General features: G+C 48.9%; 1 protein-coding gene across 2 annotated transcripts in view; it reads left to right on the forward strand.

Annotated features, from left to right (window-relative positions):
* Positions 1 to 21,253, forward strand: part of EPHB1 (EPH receptor B1) — a 430,893-nt gene that overhangs the window by 407,101 nt on the left and 2,539 nt on the right. For both annotated transcript variants that reach the window (XM_047876453.1, XM_047876454.1), the window contains exons 13-15: positions 9,595 to 9,744; positions 16,405 to 16,598; positions 18,469 to 18,624. In XM_047876453.1, the coding sequence (XP_047732409.1) occupies positions 9,595 to 9,744; positions 16,405 to 16,598; positions 18,469 to 18,624 (500 nt within the window). The remainder of the gene's footprint in view (positions 1 to 9,594; positions 9,745 to 16,404; positions 16,599 to 18,468; positions 18,625 to 21,253) is intronic.

Consider the following 21,253-nt stretch of genomic DNA (forward strand, 5'->3'; position numbering starts at 1 on the left):
TGATCCGGTGTGGACCCAGGCTGCCCCTCCAACTCCTCTCCAGCTCCCGATGCTTGTAAAATGAGCCTCGGAATACCTGGTTCACATAACTGGTGTGCAAGATACACGGGAAGGAGCTGGCCTCCCTGATTGGTCTTTGGGGCTGGCTCTGCCCTCCCTGGTCACCCCTCATCCCCACGGGAAGAGGATGTGTGGCCCAGAGAATAGGGCTCATGCCTGGAGGCAGGCGGAGCAGCCTCAATGCACGCCTCACACTCTGCCAGCATCAGCTAGCAGCTCCTCATACGCCCCTCTGAGATAATTAAGCATTATTATCCCTATTGGCAGGTGGAGACAGTAAGACAGAGTGGTTAAGTGACTTGGTTATAACTGCTGGGATTGTTTGAGAGAGAAACCATGCCAAGAAGGAGTGCGGCTCAGAAGGCCAGAAGAGCTTAAGCTATTTAATGTGACTGATTATTTTAAAATAGCTGTTGGAGGGTGTGGGCAGGAAGAGAGACTAGAAGTGTGGCTGGTGGACATTGGTAAGGTACCCAAAATTACACTGTGAAAAAGGAATATGCCTCGTACATCTATTAAAACGGGTTGCCATGGACGGACAGTCTAATGCTTAACATCATGGGAAGAGGAGGGAAAAAAATTAAAGGCAGTAGTCAACTCAGGGATGACAATGGAATAAACTCCACAGGCTTCCCATGTGGCTGGACAGAGGTCTCTGGGAGGGTCGTGCAGAGGCCGGCCTCAGTCTGCAGACAGAGAATCTGCCCGGCTGATAGCCCAGGCACCTTGCCATGGTGGGTACAGCCCTGCCCCAGGAAGCCTAAGTGTCCTTGTGCACAGGGCGGGAATGGAATGCAGGAAGACTGTAGTGCCTGAGCTCATAGGGGAGACACATGAGGCAAAAGGTAGGATGGCCATCTGGGTTATTGACAGAAACAGGAGCCACGGAGACATGGGGACATGTGGGAAAGCCTAGAGGTCCCTGCCTGAAAAAGGAGAGAACTGTGGTCTTTTAGGGTGGGCCTGGGGCTGAGAATGGGCAGCAGTGAAGCAGTAGGGGTGGGAGCTTTGGTCCTCAAAAAAAGCACAGTTCTTGCCATTTTCAGAGAAGCGATGGATACATAACTGGACATGGCCCAGGAAGTGAAAGGTAGATAGTAGGGTGACTGCCTAGCTCCCTCCTCAACCCTGTTTCCTTATCCTCCCTGACATCCTCGTCAGCCAAAGGGCCTAGAGACCCACCCACCCTCCCACCCCACCTTGGGAGCTGGGGTATTTTAGTTCAGCACTGTGGCACATTCATTCCTGCTCACCAGGTCCTTCATGAGGACTGGCTCCCTCCCTGGGTTACCAGCAGTATACCATCTGGGAAAGGCAGAGCACAGAGAAACTACAGCCTACTGGGCCACTTTATCCAGCCACTCACTCCAGAGGCCGACTTTTCAGAAGCCTTAATGGCAAGGCCCAGGCTTCTCGGACTGCACCAGGAGAGCCCAAGCCTGTGCCATCACCGAGCTGATTACCACTTTGGGATTCCCTGAACAGTGCCCTCCTCAGGGCAGCAGTGGCTTTGTTCCCTGGACTGGTCCAGAGAGAGTACCCATGGCCTCTTGTGAAGTGAATGAGGCAGCCAGTGAATTTTTAGCCCTGGTCTCTCTACCCTTTCTTTTCAATTATAAACTCAAGAAGTGCCGTGTGACAATAATAATAATAATAATAATAATAATAATAATAATAATGCCTGCCCACATCTCAGCCATCAGGGGCTATTTTGAGGGTGAGTAGTAAAAGACAGCTGTTTGCCCTGCTGGTGTAGTACAGAGAAACAGCGTCTGTTTGGTTGAACAGGATTTTTTTTCTCCAGCTGGGAAACGTCACCAAGTGGCCTTTCTGTTCTTCACACATGAAACACACACTATCATCCGCACATTTTTAGTTAATTTATGTCCAAATAGGCCTTTCTCTAGCTGCTGGAAAATGATATTTGGGCTGCAATTACCTTTCACAGTATCTCACAGAAGGGTTTCAGTGCTCACAAAGCTCAGGGGAGAGGGAACGAGGACCCCACCGACTGTAAATCTCTCCATTTGTAGTTATTCAAATCACATATTTTATTACGAGTATGAAATGCATTGTGTCACTCATTTTGGAGGAGCAACTAATGCTTCAAGAAAAGCTTTGAAAAACATTCTATTTAGAAACAATTTTGTCTGCAGCCAACTCAGTGTGTCTTTTTGGGTTGTCTTTTCTCCCAGCCCTTTTCTGTTATTTGTGTCATTTGCATGACAAATAAGACCATGTTCTCCAAAAGCTCACCTGTTCCTGCAGCCTGTTTCTCACCTAAAGTTCTAATTCTCTCTATGTTGCATCATAATCCTTAGCATGGTAATAAATTACAGTGTCACCATCAAGATTGTGGCTTCTGGAAAGAAATAAGCAGCGGGGCCAGATGAACTCTCTCAGAAGATGGAGAGACTGTTTTCATGCAAATTCCTGGCATCCTGGGGAACTAGGAACAGCCTCTTTATTATATAGATTCAATTGCAATTCAGCAGCCAGGAGCCATTTCCACTGGCTGTTAGAAGCTGGTAACACTCAAGAAAGATAACCTTTTAGGCAGAACCTGCTTTTCCTTCCTGGCTGATACCAGTCTTATCTGGAAAAATCACTTTGTTGGTTAGGTTGGGGGAAACGGGTTGGTGTACTTTCAGAGTGCTTTTAAATAGAAATGTGCATTCCAAAATACCTTCTGATTTTAATCCTTAGAGCCACATTAGACCTCTTGGTCCAGGGCAGTGGACAGTGACTTGGGAACAGGAGGAGGGCGTGTCCTATGGATGCACCCTGGGGACAGGGCTATCTGTGTCTGAACTGTCTTCAGAGTGCTGCCCAGAGCCCCTCTCACAGGCAGATGCCTCACCCAGGCTGGCCAACTGCAGAGTCAAGATGGCCACTGCCCCATAGGGACTGTCCCAAGGCCCCTTCTGTGGGACATTTTCTGTGCAATGGAAACTTCAATTCACCCTGTATTTCCCTTGGGCCACAGAGGTACTTGATGGAAACTTTGGGGAAACCAACTTGCTGCCTTTTTTCCTCCATCCTTTTGAGATCTTTTGAGGTTTAGTGCAATATTGGCAAATACTCGTCATATATTTATAGCCATTCATTTTCTAACCTGTGGCAGACATTCCTCATGAGTCACGGCCCTCTTCCTTGCTGAGTCCAGATGAAGTCTCAGACTCCTACTCAACCTAGCCATCAACAGCGCTCAGAGTTATACTCAAGATGAGCCCTCGTTCAATCCATGATTTATGCTCGGTAGATATATGCCAGTGGTTCTCAAAGTGTGGGAACTACAGTGGGAACTTGTTAGAAATGTAAATACTCAAACCCTATTCCAGAACAAGTAATTTTGAAAGCCTGGGTTAGGGCTCTGTGATGTGTGTTTTAACAAGACGTCTAGGAGATTCTTATCTACACTCAAATTTAAGAACCACTGTTCCACGCCGGTGGTTGTGACTAATGACTGCACATTAGACTCACCTGAAGCATGTTAAAATGTTAAAACCTACCAGTGCTCAGGCTTCACCACAACCAGAGACTCTAAATAAATTCTAATACCCACTGGCATTAAGAAAAGGAAAACAGAAAAGAAAAGACCCTTCTCCAGGGTGATTCCAATGGACAGCCAAGTCGGAGAACCACTAGGCTAGGTTTTGTGGGTAAGCCAAGAATAAGGACATTGACATTGCCTTCAACTGTACAACTGAGATGCAGCTGCCTAGGCCTGGAGTGGCCACCTGGGTCTGCGGCCACTCTGGTAGAGCGAGGGTGGATTCTCCCTCAGGCGTGGCATGCCTCTCCAGTGAATAGGAGAAGTGATGGTGGCTCCAGCATCATCATCAGGACTGCCTTCTGACCCCCGTCCGTGCTAGAACTGCCGTGGTGCTGCCCTTGAAGTTCTCACCACACCACACTCACTTTGCCAAAAAAAAAAAAAAAAAAAAAAGGCAGTTCCTCAAGGTGTAGACTGGCCTGGGTCTGATCAACAGCACAGAGGGCCCAGGATTTATCTGCTGGGCTTCCATCAGAGGTATCTCTCACTCCGAAATCCTACTGCCTCCTAATGGCAGCCCATGGTAGCTCTGCCACCTGGGAATTTAATAGCAGTCATTTTCTTTTTTAAGATTTATTTATTTATTTTTAAGTTTATTTATTTTGAGAGCACAAGTGGGGGAGGGGCAGAGAAAGGGGAGAGAGAGAATCCCAAGCAGGCTCCACACTGTCTGTGCAGAGCCCAACATGGGGCTTGAACTCCTGAATCCTGAGATCATGACCTGAGCCAAAACCAAGAGTCAGACAGTTAACCTGACTGAGCCACTCTGGTGCCCCTATTTATTTTGAGAGGGGGGGGGGAGGGGTAGAGAGGGAAAGAGAGAGAATCCCCAAGCAGACTCTTAACTGTCAGCCCAGAGCCCTATGCGATGCTCAAACTCACAAACCATGAGATCATGACCTGAGCCCAAGTCAAGAGTTAGACGCTTAACCAACTGAGCCACCTAGGCATCCCTAACAGCAGTACTTTTAAGCGAGGGCCTGATAAATTTGTATGTACTCAATGTATTAGTTTCCTATAGCTGCTGTTACAAAGCACCACAAACTAGGTGGCTTTGAACAACAGGAATTTATTCTCTCGCTGTTCTGGAAACTAGAAGTCCAAAACCAAGGTGTTGAATCTGTTCCATGCCTTTCTCTTAGTTTCTGGCTGTTGCTGTAAATCCTTGGCATTTCTTGGCTTGTAGGTACCTCATTCCAATCTCTGCCTCCATTTTCATATGTTATTCCCTCCTACCCATTTTTGTGTCTTCACATGGCCTTCTTATTCTGACACCAGTCATTGGATGTTAGGTCCATCCCCCAATCCAGTATGATCTCATCTTACTTGGTTACATTTTGAAATACCCAATTTCCAAATAAGGTCACATTCACTGGTACAGGAGGTTAGAACTTGAATATGTTTTTGGGTGGGGGGAATGGGACACAATCCAACCCACACAACTCAATAAATCTTGTTTAATGGTGACAATAATATACTGAGTGGTTTACATATATATCAATGTGGATCTCCGCAACAACTCCAATATGCTTTATATGTTATAAACCTTTTGGAGAGTTGTTTATTGTGAAATTCAGAGATACTGCATGATGCTCTTGGTCATAAACCTATTGCTTCCAGACTTCAAGAGAATTCCACATGTAGCATGATCCCAATATTTGATGAATAAGTCTTTTATCACCATACTCAGTATTCATGAGTGTCTGGAATCCTGCTATATCCCCAGTGAGACTTCATCCCACACAAGATGGCAGAGGAAAGTACTGTAGCAATGCCCCTCGCCCACAGAAGTATTACTTTTATGGGCATCACTAGGATAAGTAATCAGCAAGGGGAATTGGCACTATGCTAAGACTTTGGCCTGTAAAACTCTACAATTGACTGGGTTTTAGAACCAACACAGCTCATAGCTGTGTCTACTTAATCTTATTGTGACAAGAGAATGAACTGGCTGGGAGGCATGGTGGCTATCCATGGATCCTTGAGAGTGGAGCTGAGTCTCATCACTGATTGCCACATCTCCACCAGGATGCTGGGCAGCATGGGTGCTGGCTAGATGCTTGTTGCAGGCTGGCTGAGGCTGAGGGACTTAAAGTACCTCTACACTGAAACCTTCCACCTGTTGGTCACACCTGCTGGCAGTTGACCCTGAAGATGTCTAGATTAGAATTAATCCACTGCCAGATAATCTTTTAGTTCATCAAGTCACATACACGCAAACACACACACACACACACACACACACACACACACACACACACACACAATTATAGTTTGTCTTATACCAGAGTTAAGGCGTGTTTATTCTGAAGCAGTGGATTTCAAACTTTTGAAGAATTTCTTGGCAGCCCAACCATTCAATGCAAAGCTTTACACAGCACGTAAGTCCTGTGGGGAGCCTCGGGCCCTGATGGTGGTGAGAGCCTCCTCCCTCCTCTTCCCTTCTCCCTCCCCCACACCCAAACAGTGACCTCCTGTGGCAGCTCTGGGGAAACCGGGTCCTTGCAGAATGTGGACTGCCTCTCTGTCCCTGGAGGTAGCAGTCATCAGGCACCTTGGAGAAACCCTGTGGAGGGACAGTGCTCTCTTAAATAGCCCAAGGCCGGCCTCTTTTTGCCCATGTGGATGCACATTCTTTTCCAGTGAGCCTCATCTGCTTCTCCCCCTGAGAATTATTCCCTCATGTGCCTTCCCATCCAACAGAGCAAATCACTCCTTCTCTGTGGTCCTTCCTCATGCCTGCATTGGAGAGAGCCAGTGACTCTGAGAGCACTTTGCAATTATATGAATGCAGTGGCCTTGGGCCTTCTGGTCCAGACTTCTCTTCCAGCAGGAGGACCGTCCTCACTGGCAAAAACCCTGCCTTCTGTAACACCATTCCACTGCCTTTTCTTCCGTTCTCCCTCCATGGGGCTGGTCACTATGCTCTACGTTAATAGCTTTCCTCTCACATAACCGAAGACGAGTTAAATAATCATCACCATAATTACCTCTGAGCATCAGAAGGCAACGCTCATGAAGTGATGTCTGAAAAGCTGGGAGGAATAGTTTAAAATTCCCAGGAATGAAAGCACCCATCCCTATGCCCCCCTGACTTTCCCTCCTTTGGTTCGCCTCAGAGGTCGGCATCTCCTGCTCTCTTGGCTAAGTGGGAGAGCTGGTGTGACAAGCTGTCACCTGTCGGTCCTGGAAGGCTCTTCTGGAAGGCTCTGCTCCCGCTGGGATTGGTGGGGGGGGGGGGGGGGGGGGGAGGTGGCCATGACAGGCCAAACTCTGTGTTCAGTGAGGCCCAACAGCACAAGGTGGCAGGAGGGCTGAGGCGCTTTGCCAGCAGGCCGGGCTCCACCACTTTACATGCAGGAGGGAGCAACTCAACAGCTGTCACTGGCAGCCCCTGGGGTCTGCTCCAGACTTGGCAGAGAGGACACCTTCAGACTCCCAATCCGCCTCTTTGAAATTCAGAAGTCCCCTCCCCCTCTCCCTGACACAAACATACACACAGAAGATAAGCCCTAATTCTCTTACTCACAGACCTACACAGCCAAGCTTTCTGTCTCCCACTCTCCTCTCACACATATTGATAAGTTCTTACGGAGCCCCATTCTCTCTCTTATGCGCGCGCACGCGCGCGTGCGCACACACACACACACACACACACACACACACACAGTCACCTGAATTAAACTCCTGCTCTCTCCTGCCCCACTTCACCCAGTTTCTGCTTCTGAGGGAGCAGAAACCCCTCCGCGGGGCTGCCAGGCCTTCTCCAGGCGTGGCATCCACCCCAATGGTGGACACTGGCCTCCAGGTGTTTGCTAACTCCCGGTTCACTGGCTGAATGTTCCACCTGTCTTCCCAGCCATGGGTGCCTTACAGATAAAACCAGTGAGCTCATGCATGTTCTGGGGGATGGTGAGAACAAAGCACCCTGTTGCTGCAGAGGCCCAGGCCTGCCCTCCAGGCATTTGTCATGTTGCTGGCATTTGAGCTGAGGACATCTCCCACCACAAAAGCCTGTGGTCCTCGGGGGAAATCAGGACTGTCTTCTTTGCAGGAAGCTGGATGTGCATCTGGGGAGGTCCTGGCCAGGCAGCCGTTATTCCTCTCAGGCCCTGGTCAGGAAACCAGATATAAATACGCTTTGCTGCTTGCTCCTTTTTCTGTCACTCGCACTCAGATTAACCACTTACACATTTTAAAGGTATTTTTGCCAAAGTCCAACATGCGTCTCTGGTGATTGGAACAGATCGTGAGAGCGGTCAGTGTAAAAATAGCCTCCTTCAGCAGAGGCTTGAGGCAGATGCAGAGGGGAGGGAGGGAGCCTCCTGTATTGTGCCAGCAGAGCCCAGACAGAGAGAAAGGCCAGGGAGGGAAAGCCGGCTAGTTGGCAGGAAGAAATGAAAATGAGGATCGTATTTGTTCTAGAGGTTGATGAGCTGTGGAGGGCTGCGTTGACGTGTGTCCCCCACTTCACCCTGGGGCGCGGAGTGGCATTGGTGCCCTGCCCTCCACCCCTTTCCCACACTCACCCTTGGGACTGCCAAGCTGCAGCCATGCTGGGGTCCCCCTTGCATCCTCGCTCTTACCCCCCCCCGGCACCCGTGCATGCTCCTCTCTGCCTGGACTTTCCTCCTCCCATCTCTTTGCCTGATCAACTTCTACTCGTCCTCTGGGACTGAGCAGATGGTGAAGCCACAGATCCCAAATGTGTGGCATGCCAGGCCCTGTCCCAAGCACTGTGTGGGCAGTAACCCATGTTCTGACTGTATAGCTGTGATCATTTCCCCCACTGCGCCAAGGAGAAAGAGTGGTACAGAGAGGTTATGTGACTGGCCCCAGGTCACACAGGTTGGAAGGGGCAGTACTTGTATCCAAACCCAAACAAAGGCTCTAGGTGCCCTTAACCCCACAGGACACTGGCCTTCTGGCTGCTGCTGGGCTCCTTCCCCGCCCACTACCTGTGTCAGGGAATCTGTATCCCCTGCGGTTAGGGAGGCCATATCCCCATTTTAAGTGTCTATTGTCTTATCTGCCTCCCCACTCCCTGTGCAGCTTGAGGGCGGGAACCATGGCTGGCTCATCTCTGGGACACCAGCTCCTCAAAAAGTGCCTGGCACAAAGCAGTGCTCACTGCCTAATGTTGACAGGGCAAATGAATGAATGGATGGATAGTCATCCCTTAAAACAGGCCAACGTCTGGCAGACAAGCTGAGGGCCAAGCAGAGAGCAGGTTGGAAGCATCCAGTGTGGGGTTGGAGGGCAAGGAGGAGACGCAGACCTAAAAGCGAGAAGTGTCTACCTCCAGCCTCGGAATGTCAACCTCCACTGAAAGGCAGGGGGCGAATAGCTGGCACCTGCAGAGACCTCAGCGCCGGCCCATTAAACCCAGTGCAGCCCCAGGGCTGTCTGCAAGCTGCAGGGTGAGGAAACTGTTCCCCCCACCCTCAACCCCCTGCAAGAGGTGAAACACAAGGAAAGTGATCTTGTAGTAGGAGGCTCCCACTTTTGTGTTTGTTTTGCTTCTGCCGACCCAATGTTATGAAGGCTACAAATGCTGTGGAACAAAGACAGCCACACCTGACATCTCCTGGCTCCTTTAGCCAATCTCCTGTAGTAGGGAATTGGGTGTTGGGGTGCATGTACACCATTTACACCCCCTCTACCACCCACATCCCAACAGTGACATTAAGATCGGTGTGCAGGGAGTTGGGGACTAACGAAGCTTCGGTACAGCCATGGCCTCACAGTGGTGTGTCCACTTATGGCATGAGACCAGCACAGGTCACACAAATCCTCCTTGAGCCCCTGTCTGCAGGTGCGTAATGGAGGCCTGCCCATGGGGCTCGGGCTATCCTGGATGTCCTAACTCACTGGACATGAGGGCAGGAGAGTGGAAAGCACATGCATGCTGAGTTCATTTTCTCCTGCTTTCGACTAGAAACCTGACAGTTGGGCTGACTGGCTTCTCCTTCTTCCAGGGAGGGAAGATCCCCGTGAGATGGACAGCTCCAGAGGCCATTGCCTACCGCAAGTTCACTTCTGCCAGCGATGTCTGGAGCTACGGGATCGTCATGTGGGAAGTCATGTCATTTGGAGAGAGACCCTACTGGGATATGTCCAACCAAGATGTGAGTGTCAGCGGTACCCGGTCGCCACAAACCCCCATTGAACGGTTCCCACAGCCAGTGGCATGCCAGCCCCTCCTCTCTGGTTTCAGCTCAGGGCCTCACAACCTGAACTTGAGATGTCCAGGCAGGAGATACAGGAACCCCCTTGGCAGCAGTGTTTGAACTAATCAAAGAGTCCAGCATGGAGATACGACAATCCCGATACCCCCAGAGCCTGTAAAGGTACCTGGGCCAACCCGGGAGCTCCAGGGCTGGTTTCTAATGGCTGTGGGCCATGAAACACAACAGGCCCAAATGAAGTAGGAGATTCTGCCCTGCTTCAAAGCGTGCAGCCCCTGTGTTGTCCTTCTGACAGAGGCGGAGCAGAGCTAGTCTGTGGGCGGGGCCTCTGACAGATGTGCTGTGTTGAACCAGTGGCAGTTTCTTTTTTTTTTAATTTTTTTTAACGTTTATGTATTTTTGAGACAGAGAGAGACAGAGCATGAACAGGGGAGGGTCAGAGAGAGGGAGACACAGAATCTGAAACAGGCTCCAGGCTCTGAGCTGTCAGTACAGAGCCTGACGCGGGGCTTGAACCCACAAACTGCGAGATCGTGACCTGAGCTGAAGTCGGACACTTAGCCGACTGAGCCACCCAGGTGCCCCGAGTGGCAGTTTCTATGTAGCTCACACCTCTCAACTTTAAAGAGAGGAACTGGAAAGGGCCCTTCTTTCCTGAGAGTCTACTCTTCTGGGGGCCTGTCACCTGTCACTGAAGGAGGAGCTGAGCAAGCTTCCCAAAGTTGGTCAGATTCAGATGGCCAGCAGGAGTGGGACCCTGTCTCTGGGGAGTTGATGAGCACCCCTCCAGGCTTTAAGCGTCTAAGGTGCCTTAAGCAGAGGTGTTCCAGATGAGACCCTTTGCTTCATAACTATTAAGAGGAAGCCTTTTGAGGATGATTTGCTTTGTTAAGGCCCCAGTCGAAAGTCCTGTCTGAATTTCCATACTGCCTTTGATCCTGGGCTGTTTCCGCCCCCCCCCCCCCCCCCCCCCACCATTCCGCTTTTGTATTTTCAATACATACCCTACCCCTGGAGCTGAGAGGGTTGCAAAACTTGCATTCCTCTGTTCTTACTCTTCCCATCTCCCCGGGGGGCAGTTATTATCTTTCCCAACCTAGCAGCAGGATGAGGCAGGGCTCTCCCCAGTCCAGATCTGCTCCACTGGGCAATCAGCTGCACCATAAGCACCTCCATGCTTGGTGGCTCCGGGGCCCTGTTAACTGGAGAAATCTGGCCTCAGTGAGCCCTCTCTCCAGCCCGAGGTTTAGAGCCATGGCAGGTGCTCAGGCGACTGAGAAAGGTGGTGATCTGGGAGCTGGGCTCCTGCTGTGAATGTGCGCCCTGATCCCATGGGTGCGGTGGCGTCAGCCCAGGGCAGGTGAAACGGCTGCATTGTTAACCAGGTCCCAGGGCCACGTGTGGCGTGTATAGGCCCCCTCTCATCTATGATTATCCCCGCCTCGCATCTGCCCCGTAGCATGTCAGAGCAGTAAGTGTCAGAATTGATGCCGAGGCTGCACTCATGAAATCAGCCGCACCCGGCTGCATCCATACCGTCAGCTGGAGCAGTCATAAATGTGATCCAGGAAACAGGGAGGCCCTTTTCTGAGACTCTAATCCTATTAAGAACAATTCAGCACACATAGAATGGATTATGAAACTGACAGGCAAGATTTGACATTCAAGATCTTCTCAGCAAATGAATTCACCTCTGCTGAAAACAAATGGAATTTCTGATATTAGACTTCCAGAATTCCCAGATCATTCATTCAGCAAACACTCATTGCTGCTAAGCATTGTGCTTGCCGGTTCCATTCTCGGCTGTTCCCAGTCCAGCGGCACCTACTACATGGGGCTGTGGGAACATTTAGGCGAGGCGGGGAGGTAAAAAAGCCTTCCCAGATATTTGATGCTTGAGCTGGGTCTCAAAGGGAAGAGGAACATCTGCAAATTAGCAGTTTATTCCAATTTTGTTGTATTTCTCCAACATGAGGCCCCTAAGCATTGTCCCAAGTGCATTTGTGCTCTGGGTGGAAAGCGGGGTGGGGGGTGCCTTTGGCCCACTCAGAACCGGCCCGGCCTGAGAGGGAGCCAGGAGGGGCCACAAGTGGCCGGGCTAGAGCCACACTCATCAGAAACCGCAGAGGTGGTGGCAGTAAAGGGTTCTACAGATGACAGTTGAAAGGCCTTAAGAAAGGGAATTGCAGAGGCAAGTCGGAGTGCTGGTAATTGGGCTTCCGGAGCCCAGGAAGGTCTTTGAACATGTACAGAGAGTTTGTCAGCCAGAGAGAGAACTTGGAAGTTCTGCTGCTTGGATCTGATTGACAGAGATAATGAGAGTGGCAGTGTCTGTGGAGAGGAGCTGTGGTTTTACTGAAACATCAGAGCTCAACTTAACCCCCTCTGCCCTGGTTCCTCCACTGCTCCGAGCTTCTCCACTTCACTCTCCCCTGTGGAAGGTGGAGCAGGTACCGCCCAGCTCACTAATAGGAAATGCGGTCTGAGCGAGGCGAGGGGCCCTCTTATCCCCCAGGAAGCTCTAGTCACTTCCCCGAGGCACATGAGTCAGAGCGTCTGCCCCGTTCCCACCCAACCCATCCAACCCCAGCCCCCAGCACGTGTCTTCTCCGGGTACAGGGGAAACAAAGGCAGCCCCTCTCCCCTCCCTGCCCCGGCTCTTGAGGGCCCAGAGCATCGGCTTACGCTGGCCCTCAGAGGCCCGAAAAGTTGCTGCAGACCACTCCAAGTGAGGTGGCAGCCTGCTCTGCTTGGGTGACAGTGGCCTCTCTCGGGCTGGTTCTCTTCACCACCACACCCTCACTCTTGCTTCTCTCTGGAAATGCCATCTGATCTCATTCTAATCGCCAGTGTTTTCAACATTCGTTTATCTCATCCTGTTACAGACCAAGGAAGGGGGCCCAGGTCTGACCCCAGTTTTCAAGTCTGCTCAGAAGAATACCTTACACCCCCCACCTTGGGCCAAATCTTTCCACACAATTCAAACATGGTCACTGGTGTTTACAGCCATCAGGTGGTCGGATGGAAGGGGCTTCTCCATGTCTCCTTCCAGTTTCCCACACCTGCTAGCAAGGCAGGTGTGACAGAGAATGATCCCAAAACCCCATTAGAGGACCACAGTTATTTTTTTTGAAATAATGATGTTTTAATTTGATTACAAGTTCTATACTCAGGAAATTTGGAAAACACCCAGATTCTTAAAGAGAGTAAACCCCTCCAAAGGCATAGCACTTCAACGAAAGGCTTGGGTAGATAGATGCTACCCACACATCAATTAATGACTTAGGTAATTTTTTCTTTGGGGTGGAAGGTAAAGGTTTTTTTTTTTTTTTTTTTCCCAATGTGCAAGAGGCATCAATGCTCCCAGAATATCAGCTTGAGTAATGACAACAAAATTATGTAGAAGAGATAGCAAATGGCACGAAGTCCCATTTTGTAAACATGAGCATGGCTATCCTATATCCTGAAAGGTGAGAAATATGAATCTGGCCATTAATCAACCCCCCACTATGTGCTTCGTGCTTCTCAAAACACTGTGGCCCTAGATCTGCAGTGACCAGCAGCAGAACAGTAACCTCCTTTGCAGGGACAAGTACCGTAGTAGATGTGGCAGGAATGACAGCCTCCATCTGACGAAGATATTCCCTCTACCATTCCTTCATGTGTATGGTGCTCAACATCACCTCACTGTGCCATGTAATCTTTTTAATAACCCTATCTGTGCAATTTCCAGAAGTCAAGTGACTCTCCCAAGGTTCTGGAGCTAATAAGTGAAACTAGGATTTGAACCCAGGCCTCCAGTGTCTTCGCCCCTAGCTACAATGCCACACCATCACCAGCACCATGTGGGGGTCTGCACTCCTGGCCGACCCACAGGGAGGAGGGATCAGTGGTTCTGATATCCTCTTAAAAAGAAACCGTACCAGACAGGCACAGGAAATACAAAACAAATGGCAGGATAGTCTTCAAAATTTCCAGTGAGGTGGCATGCGGAGGAGACAGGGGAAGCGTAGCTAAGTTGCATTTAGCCCCGACCTCACAGACGGAAGACTCAGTCCATGTATGGGTCCCCCAGTCTCTTGGTGCTCTGCCAGGAGTGGTTGGGCCAGCTGGTCACACCATGGAGATGTGCCCCCTGACTCCAGTACTCCTTCCTGTTACAGGAAGACGAGAGGAAAACTTGTCGGTGGGAAGAATTAACTACTTGGGGCTCTGGCACCACATAATTTGAGCAGAGATGCCAACAGTTTAGGGCAACATGAGCTGCCCTGCACTGGAAGACTTTGGGGTCCCCGATCCCCATGAGAAGTTGAATATGGACACTAGCCCTTCCTGCTGGCCCTGCCTAGCTTGTTCTTAAGGAACCCAAAATGAGCTTGGGGGCCATTCAGTGGATAATACCACTTATCTCCACAGTGAGTGGGGGCTCTGTGACAGGGCCCCCAGGTCTGGCTGCCTAGAAGGAGCTGGAAAGGGTGCCAGTTTATGAGCCAGGCTGATGCGAATGATGCCTGGCCACTCCTCCTCGTGGATTACTTGGTTTAGCTCCATACCCCTGTTTCCTGCCGTGAAGACATCAAACAGCTCCAAGGACTACTCTTCAGGTCGAGATTACGATGGCAGCCCCACAGAGGCCTCGGGAAAGTGGGCTTCAAGGTGTTCTAAACTTAAAAATCAGACACCTCTATGATTTATTCTCAGTCCTGCCATTTCCTAGCTGTGGGTCCTCAGGCAAGTTACTCTACTGTGTGTGCCTCTATTTCCTCATGGGGAAAATGGACTGTAATGCCCTCCTTAGAAGAAAGCAGGTAATTTGATTGACAGGAGTTTGGCGGGGGTAAAAATTTATCGGTGAAGCAACATACTATTCAAAAGTGCACGTTCCCAGTCACCAGTTTGTGTATAGAACTGATACCAGTGTGGTTTGTATCCTTGTTTGTTTTTCCACCACCTAGAATAGAAGGAATAATACACCTTGATTATCTCTAATGACTTCAGGTCATATCTCATGCCCCACTCCATGTCCTATATCCTGGGCATAGAATTTGTAAAAATACAAACTGATTGAAAATACTTTCTGACCGATCTACAGAGTTTAAAAAAAAAAAAAAAAGAAGAAGAATCCGTTGAAATGAATCTGACATTTTTTAAAGTAGAGTAAAAACACCTGAAAATCTCTGAACTCCAAATTATTTCCTTTGTTGTTGAAGGTGCTTGAACTGTTTATTTTAATATAAAATCAATGTATAATTATTATAGAAAGTAAGAACACAAACGAGCATGAAAAGCACTCATGTGTCTACCTGCCCAGAGGCAACCGCCATTTAATGCCATGCCATCTATTTTTCCGAGGTCTTTTTTATACATGTGTATAATTACTGTTTTTTTGTTTTGTTTTGATTTTTGTTTTTACAAAAGCAAGATTATACTATACCTGCAGTTATGCAGCCTGCTCTTTTCCCTAAGATTACTTAGTATATGAGTATATTTCCATTTCAATAGATACATTTTTACATCACTTAAAGGTGCTCATTGTACACCAGGCCTTCCATCATGGTAGGAGGGCACCGTAATAAATTCCCATGTTTAGCACTGGGTCGTTGACAGTTATTTTTGCTATTACAAAAAGCACAGAGCGGTCATAATCTATTTAAATGAATTGGAAATTAAGATATAAAGTGTGAAATAAGCTCTTGCAACCATATGAAAAGCAGACCAAACTATGTAAAGATTCTAAGATCTTGACAAAATTATCCCCTGGAGCCTGCAAAAATTACCAAAACCTCATTGGCTATATTCACTTTAGTTCACCTTGTTATTTTGACCGTCGTCATTGCACTTAACTGATTTGTGTAGTCAAATTCTCTTCAAGCCAGTTCATGTTGCTGCATCATGAAGGTCAAGGCAAACAATGCACAGGAAGCATTGAGAGTGGCCCTAGCATGGAGTAGGCTCTCTGTTAAAGGCTGATTCCTTCCCTCCTTTCTCTTCTCTTAGCAGTGTAAGGATGAGGCCACCACAGGCTTTGGTGGGGGTCCTTTATTTTTTTTTTAACTTTTTTAACGTTTATTTTTGAGGGACCGAGCACCAGCGGGGGAGGGGCAGAGAGAAAGGGAGACACAGAATCCCTAGCAGGCTCCAGGCTCCCAGCCATCAGCACAGAGCCCGTCAGGGGCTTGAACTCACAAACTGTGAGATCATGACCTGAGCTGAAGTCAGAATCTCAACCGGCTGAGCCACCCAGGCTTCCTGATGGGGGTCCTTTATAAAGAACAAATGTCCACTAGGTTTCCTGTGTGCCATCTCATCATCACTGCCAGCTGCAAAATTGGGCCTGATGTCCTCTTAAAGAGAGGAGAAGCTCAAGCTATTCACCAGCTCATTCTTCAGTAAGCATTTACAGAGATCTAGTGTGTGCCAGGCCTCACTGCGGGTACTAGGGACAGTCTAGGGGGGAAAGCCAAGTACACGTCAAATCCATTATGGAGAGAGGTATATGAGCACAGAATGAGGGAGGCTCCATCCTTGGGAGCTACTTTGTGAATGACTGGCGGGTGTCTCATCACCCAATCATACCCGTTCCCGTGTGTGTCACTACAGGTCATCAATGCCATTGAGCAGGACTACCGGCTGCCCCCACCCATGGACTGTCCAGCTGCTCTACACCAGCTCATGCTGGACTGTTGGCAGAAGGACCGTAACAGCCGGCCCCGCTTTGCGGAGATTGTCAACACCCTGGACAAGATGATCCGGAACCCGGCAAGTCTCAAGACTGTGGCAACCATCACCGCCGTGTGAGTCTCGTGGAATAGGGTGGTTCGTAGGTGTGGGTGGTCTCATAACTAGGGGCAGGCCCAATAGCAAGGCTGCTAGCCTTTTGATCTATTGAGAGCAAGGGTGAGGTGGCTAACCTTATCCACTAGTGGAAGAGATTCCAAGACTTCCTGTTTCCTTTTTCCTTTCCATCTTTCTAAAATATTCCCTGCCTACAGCATGGGCTATAGACAGATATCAAGATACCTGTCTGGGTCTCCACTGTCTGCTGGCTTCAGATGGGCTGGGCACTGGGCTCTGTAATAATTGAATGTGTCTAATAGGAGTGGTATGAGGCCCCACTTCTGGGAGATCCTGTTTCCAGAAGGCACACTTTTTGTTAACCACACAAGGTAGAGCCGCAGACTTGGAACCTTGGCCAACCTATTAGCCGCTAAAGGCCCTGATTGCTATGGGACACAGAAATAAAAAGCCATCAGATTTGTTATGAGCAAATGCACAGAACAATTTTCATCTCCTGTCAGTAGCTGTCAGCTGTATATTATTCCTCTACATTGCAGTGTTAACTGATTTATTAATATTTCAACCAAAGTTTATTGCGCATGTATGTGCTAAGCACTGTGCCCCTTGCTGGCAGTATAGAATGAATAAGATAGACATGATTCGTGTCCTCATGGAACTTTGAATCATTTAGGAGGGGCAAGACCAGATGATCACCCAAAGAAATGCAAAATTGAGACCTTGATAGCCACTGTGGCAGGGAGGTGCGTGGTGTTGGAGAGCATGGATACATGCGATACCTGGTGTCAGGGAGGCATCTCTGATAAGTGTTATTCCAGTTGAGCACTGAAGGGAGGAAATGCATGAATTGAATGAAAGGAAGATGGGAATCAAGGGACAAGTGTTCCAGACCAAGGAACAGCATGAACAGAGGCTCGAGGGTAGGAAGGACAGGGCCAGTGTGTTCTGAGTCCAGTCTGTGAGGGGACTGGCTCAGGGCTGAGGCTGGCAAGGTGAGCAAGGGCCAGACGCTCAGAACATGTGGGCCCTGCTAAGAATTCTGGGCTTGATTTTCAGAGTAGCGAGCACCCATTGAAGGATTTGACACAAATCAGGGTCAGGGTGAAGGTTATGGACATGATCGCACCTGCAGTTTTCAAAGAGCACCAGGCCACAGTGTGGACCTTATGTTGAGGGGAAGGAACATGCATGAAGACCGACAGGAGAATATTGCAGGAATAATGGCAGAGAAGATAGGGTCTTCAGTCAGGGTAATGATGCAGAAAGAGGTGGGTGAGTATGAGATATTTTGGAGGTCAAATCTTTAATTCTTGGTGAAGGACTGGGCATGGGTGTTGGGAGTTGAGGGATATATTAAGGTGGCACCCTGCTTTGTGGATTGGATAGTGAAGTGTCTGCTTTGAGAATGTCCCAGAGAAGATCAGCGGAGAGCTGCTCTGTTCCAATTAGCTGAGGATAGAACCAGGAAAAAAAAAAAAATGGTACCAATAGATTTGGGAAGGTTGTAGTGAACTTTATATATTTTTAATGGTGAAACTTTGGATGGTAAAGCTCCTAGGTTCCAGTTTACAAAGGAGTTATGGGCCTTCTCTTCCCTCCAGACTTCATGCTGTGTCAGTCTAGCTGTCTGAGCTGACTGATGCGAGACAGGGCCCGTAGGCAGGGGTACCAGCCATCTCGCCTCCAGAAGTTATGCCCACTCAGGATTCTGTAAGGCAAGAAGTCAGCACAGGGCTCCCCTGTAATCTTCATCCTGTCAGGAAAGAATTCTCATCCTACATGAAGTCTGCTATCTGCCCAGAGTGTGGCTCTATCCACGCACCTTTGCAGCTGTGGGGTTACCTGCTTCTCTCTCTCTCTTTCTCTCAGGCCTTCCCAGCCCCTGCTAGACCGCTCCATTCCAGACTTCACGGCCTTTACCACCGTGGATGACTGGCTCAGTGCCATCAAAATGGTCCAGTACAGGGACAGCTTCCTCACCGCCGGCTTCACCTCCCTCCAGCTGGTCACCCAGATGACATCAGAGTAAGTGATGAGAATCTCCTCTCTGTACCCCGTGGGTGGGGATCAAGGCTCCTTCCCTGCTATTGCTCATGGTACAAGTCTTGATTTCTGCCTCACCCCCAGAGCTCCACTTCTGTATAGAATCAGATCTGGTGGCGAAGCGCCCTGGAAAGATGGAGGGGTGGGGTGGGGAGGCTGAGGTCCAGTCTGGCCCCAAATGAGAGTTCTTCAAAGTCACAGCCATATGTCATTTGCCTAATCATCAAGACTCTCTCCTCCGTTTGTTTTCAAACTTAACCCATCAAAAAGAGCATCCAGATGGAAAGAACACAGCCAGCCAGCACTTTCAACAACATAGCAGGAAGAGGCACTACACTGATTCAGCAACAATCTCAGACGTGTGGGGAGCTCATATTCGTACTTAGATAGCGTGTGTGAATAAGCATACATTTCCATCTCCCACAAATTATTTACCAGTCTGCAATTCCCACAGGAGTATGGAGGAATGCGAAAACTAAAATTATTCAAATAAGATGAGAGCCAGAAAGGGTCTTAAAGATCCATTAGTCCGTCATTTCCCCAAGAATGTTCTGAGCAGCACCAGTTCTGGGAAATGTTAATAGGTTCTCCTTGGAAAAAAGGTCCCATGGTCAAATAAATTTGGGATATACTGCGTACTTTATCACCGTTTTGGAGATTCACTACACATATTAGCATTCTAAAGGCCATGAGAAATCCTGAAATAAAGAAACCCATTTAAAATTATTAAATACTGTGGAACCATATTTTTGAGGGGCAGGGTTTCGTGGAACTGTAGTTTGGGAGATACTCATCTACTTGTACTCATTCCATTCAGCACATTCAGAAAGTAGGTGAATTAGTGCCTGAACACTCAGTGCTCACGAGTGGCAAAGCAGGGCCTGAGGGCTGCTTTCCTGATGGCTAATTCCGTCTCCTTCTACCAGTCCACCCGAGGGGTACAGCGATGCCCATACATGGTGGCACACTGGACTCACCTGGGAATCTTTAAAAAAATATTGTTGCCTGGGGCACCTGGGTGGTTCAGTCAGTTAAGTGTCTAACTTTGGCTGAGGTCATGATCCCACAGTTTGTGGGTTTGAGCCCCGCATCAGGCTCTGTGCTGACAGCTGGGAGCCTGGAACCTGCTTCAGATTCTGTGTGTGTCTCTCTCTCAAAAATAAACATTAAAAATTTTTTTCTTAAACATACTGATGGCTGATTTCCATGCCTAGATCTTCTGGTTTAATTGGTATGAACTGACACCTGGGCATCAGGGCATTTAAAACTCCCCAGATGATTCTAACATGCAGCCAAGGCTGGGAACAAGTTGGCAAGGGTCAAATTTTGAATAGACACATCCCCTCAGAGGAGACTTCACCAGCTGCCTGGGCCACAACGTTAATAGACAAGATGGGGGTTGGTGACTTGTGATACACATTTCCCAAGGTAGAGGACTGATTGGTCCTCCAGGCAATTGACAAACACTTACTAATCGCCTGATACATGTCAGGCACAGTGCTAGGTGCCAGGATTCCCTCTCGAGGTGGGCCAGTTGCTGAGTCCCAAGGGAGAGGCAGGGTCCCATCCAGCCCCAGCAGTTGAACCTCAGAGGAACAGCTTCTGTCCCAGACTCCTGCTTTGCAGTCAGTCTTCCTGGAGTCCCACTCTACCTCTTTTTTTTTTTTTTTTAATGTATTTATTTTGAGAGAGAGTGCACAAATGAGCTGGGGAGGGGCAGAGAGAGAGGGAGAATCCCAAGCAGGCTCCGTGCTGTCAGTGCAGAGCCTGACACAGGCTCAAACTCATGAAAACCATGAGATTATGACCTGAGCTGAAACCAAGAGTGGATGCTCAACTGCTCAACCAACTAAGCCACCTAGGCGCCCCCACTCTACCTCTTTGAGGTTGATTCTTGCCAGAAATGATGGAAGCTCCACTTTCCCTAGGGAGATGGCTTGAATGTGCATCTAGCCTAGCATCCACTAAACAACAGAATTCATTTTTTAAATGTGAGTTCATTTTCCGTTGATGCCATATAAAGGCAGTCCCTGCCACTATGAATTATTGTCAGGCACCACCATCACCAACAAAAGCAGCACTTACCAGTGGAAAAGCAGCTTCCCCATCTTGCAGAGCTGGCATGGATGCCCTAGATGACAGGAGAGCCCAGGTTCAGGGGTGGCAATGGGTGCTCATGCTGGTGGGGCTGCGCCTGCTTCCTCACTGTGATGTGGCTGAGTATGGAGCCATCACCCCCTAACCCCCCACAACTGGAGGAATCCAATGGAGCAATTTCCTCAGTCTGGAAAAGGAAAAATTAAGGGATTTAGTTCAAAGTAAAAAAATGCCCACACACTATTGGAGCAATTTAGTTTGTTTCTTGAGAGATAAAAGATGGAAAAAGAACATGAGCTACTAAATAAAATAGATTGCAGGACAATTTGTGAATTCAGAATTCAAGCGTGCCTCTTAGAAGTGTTTGCTGAAAAGACATGGACAATTTGACAATCTGAGCCAGCTGCAGCTCTGAGGGGGTTGACCGCCAGCTGTAAGGGGGTGTTGAGAGCACAGGAGCCTGGTGCAGCCTCGTGGGTCTGGTGCACAAAGTGATCTGCTATGCCAGGGGCAG

Source organism: Prionailurus viverrinus, chromosome C2 (assembly GCF_022837055.1).
Source record: "Prionailurus viverrinus isolate Anna chromosome C2, UM_Priviv_1.0, whole genome shotgun sequence".
Lineage (NCBI taxonomy): Eukaryota > Metazoa > Chordata > Mammalia > Carnivora > Felidae > Prionailurus > Prionailurus viverrinus.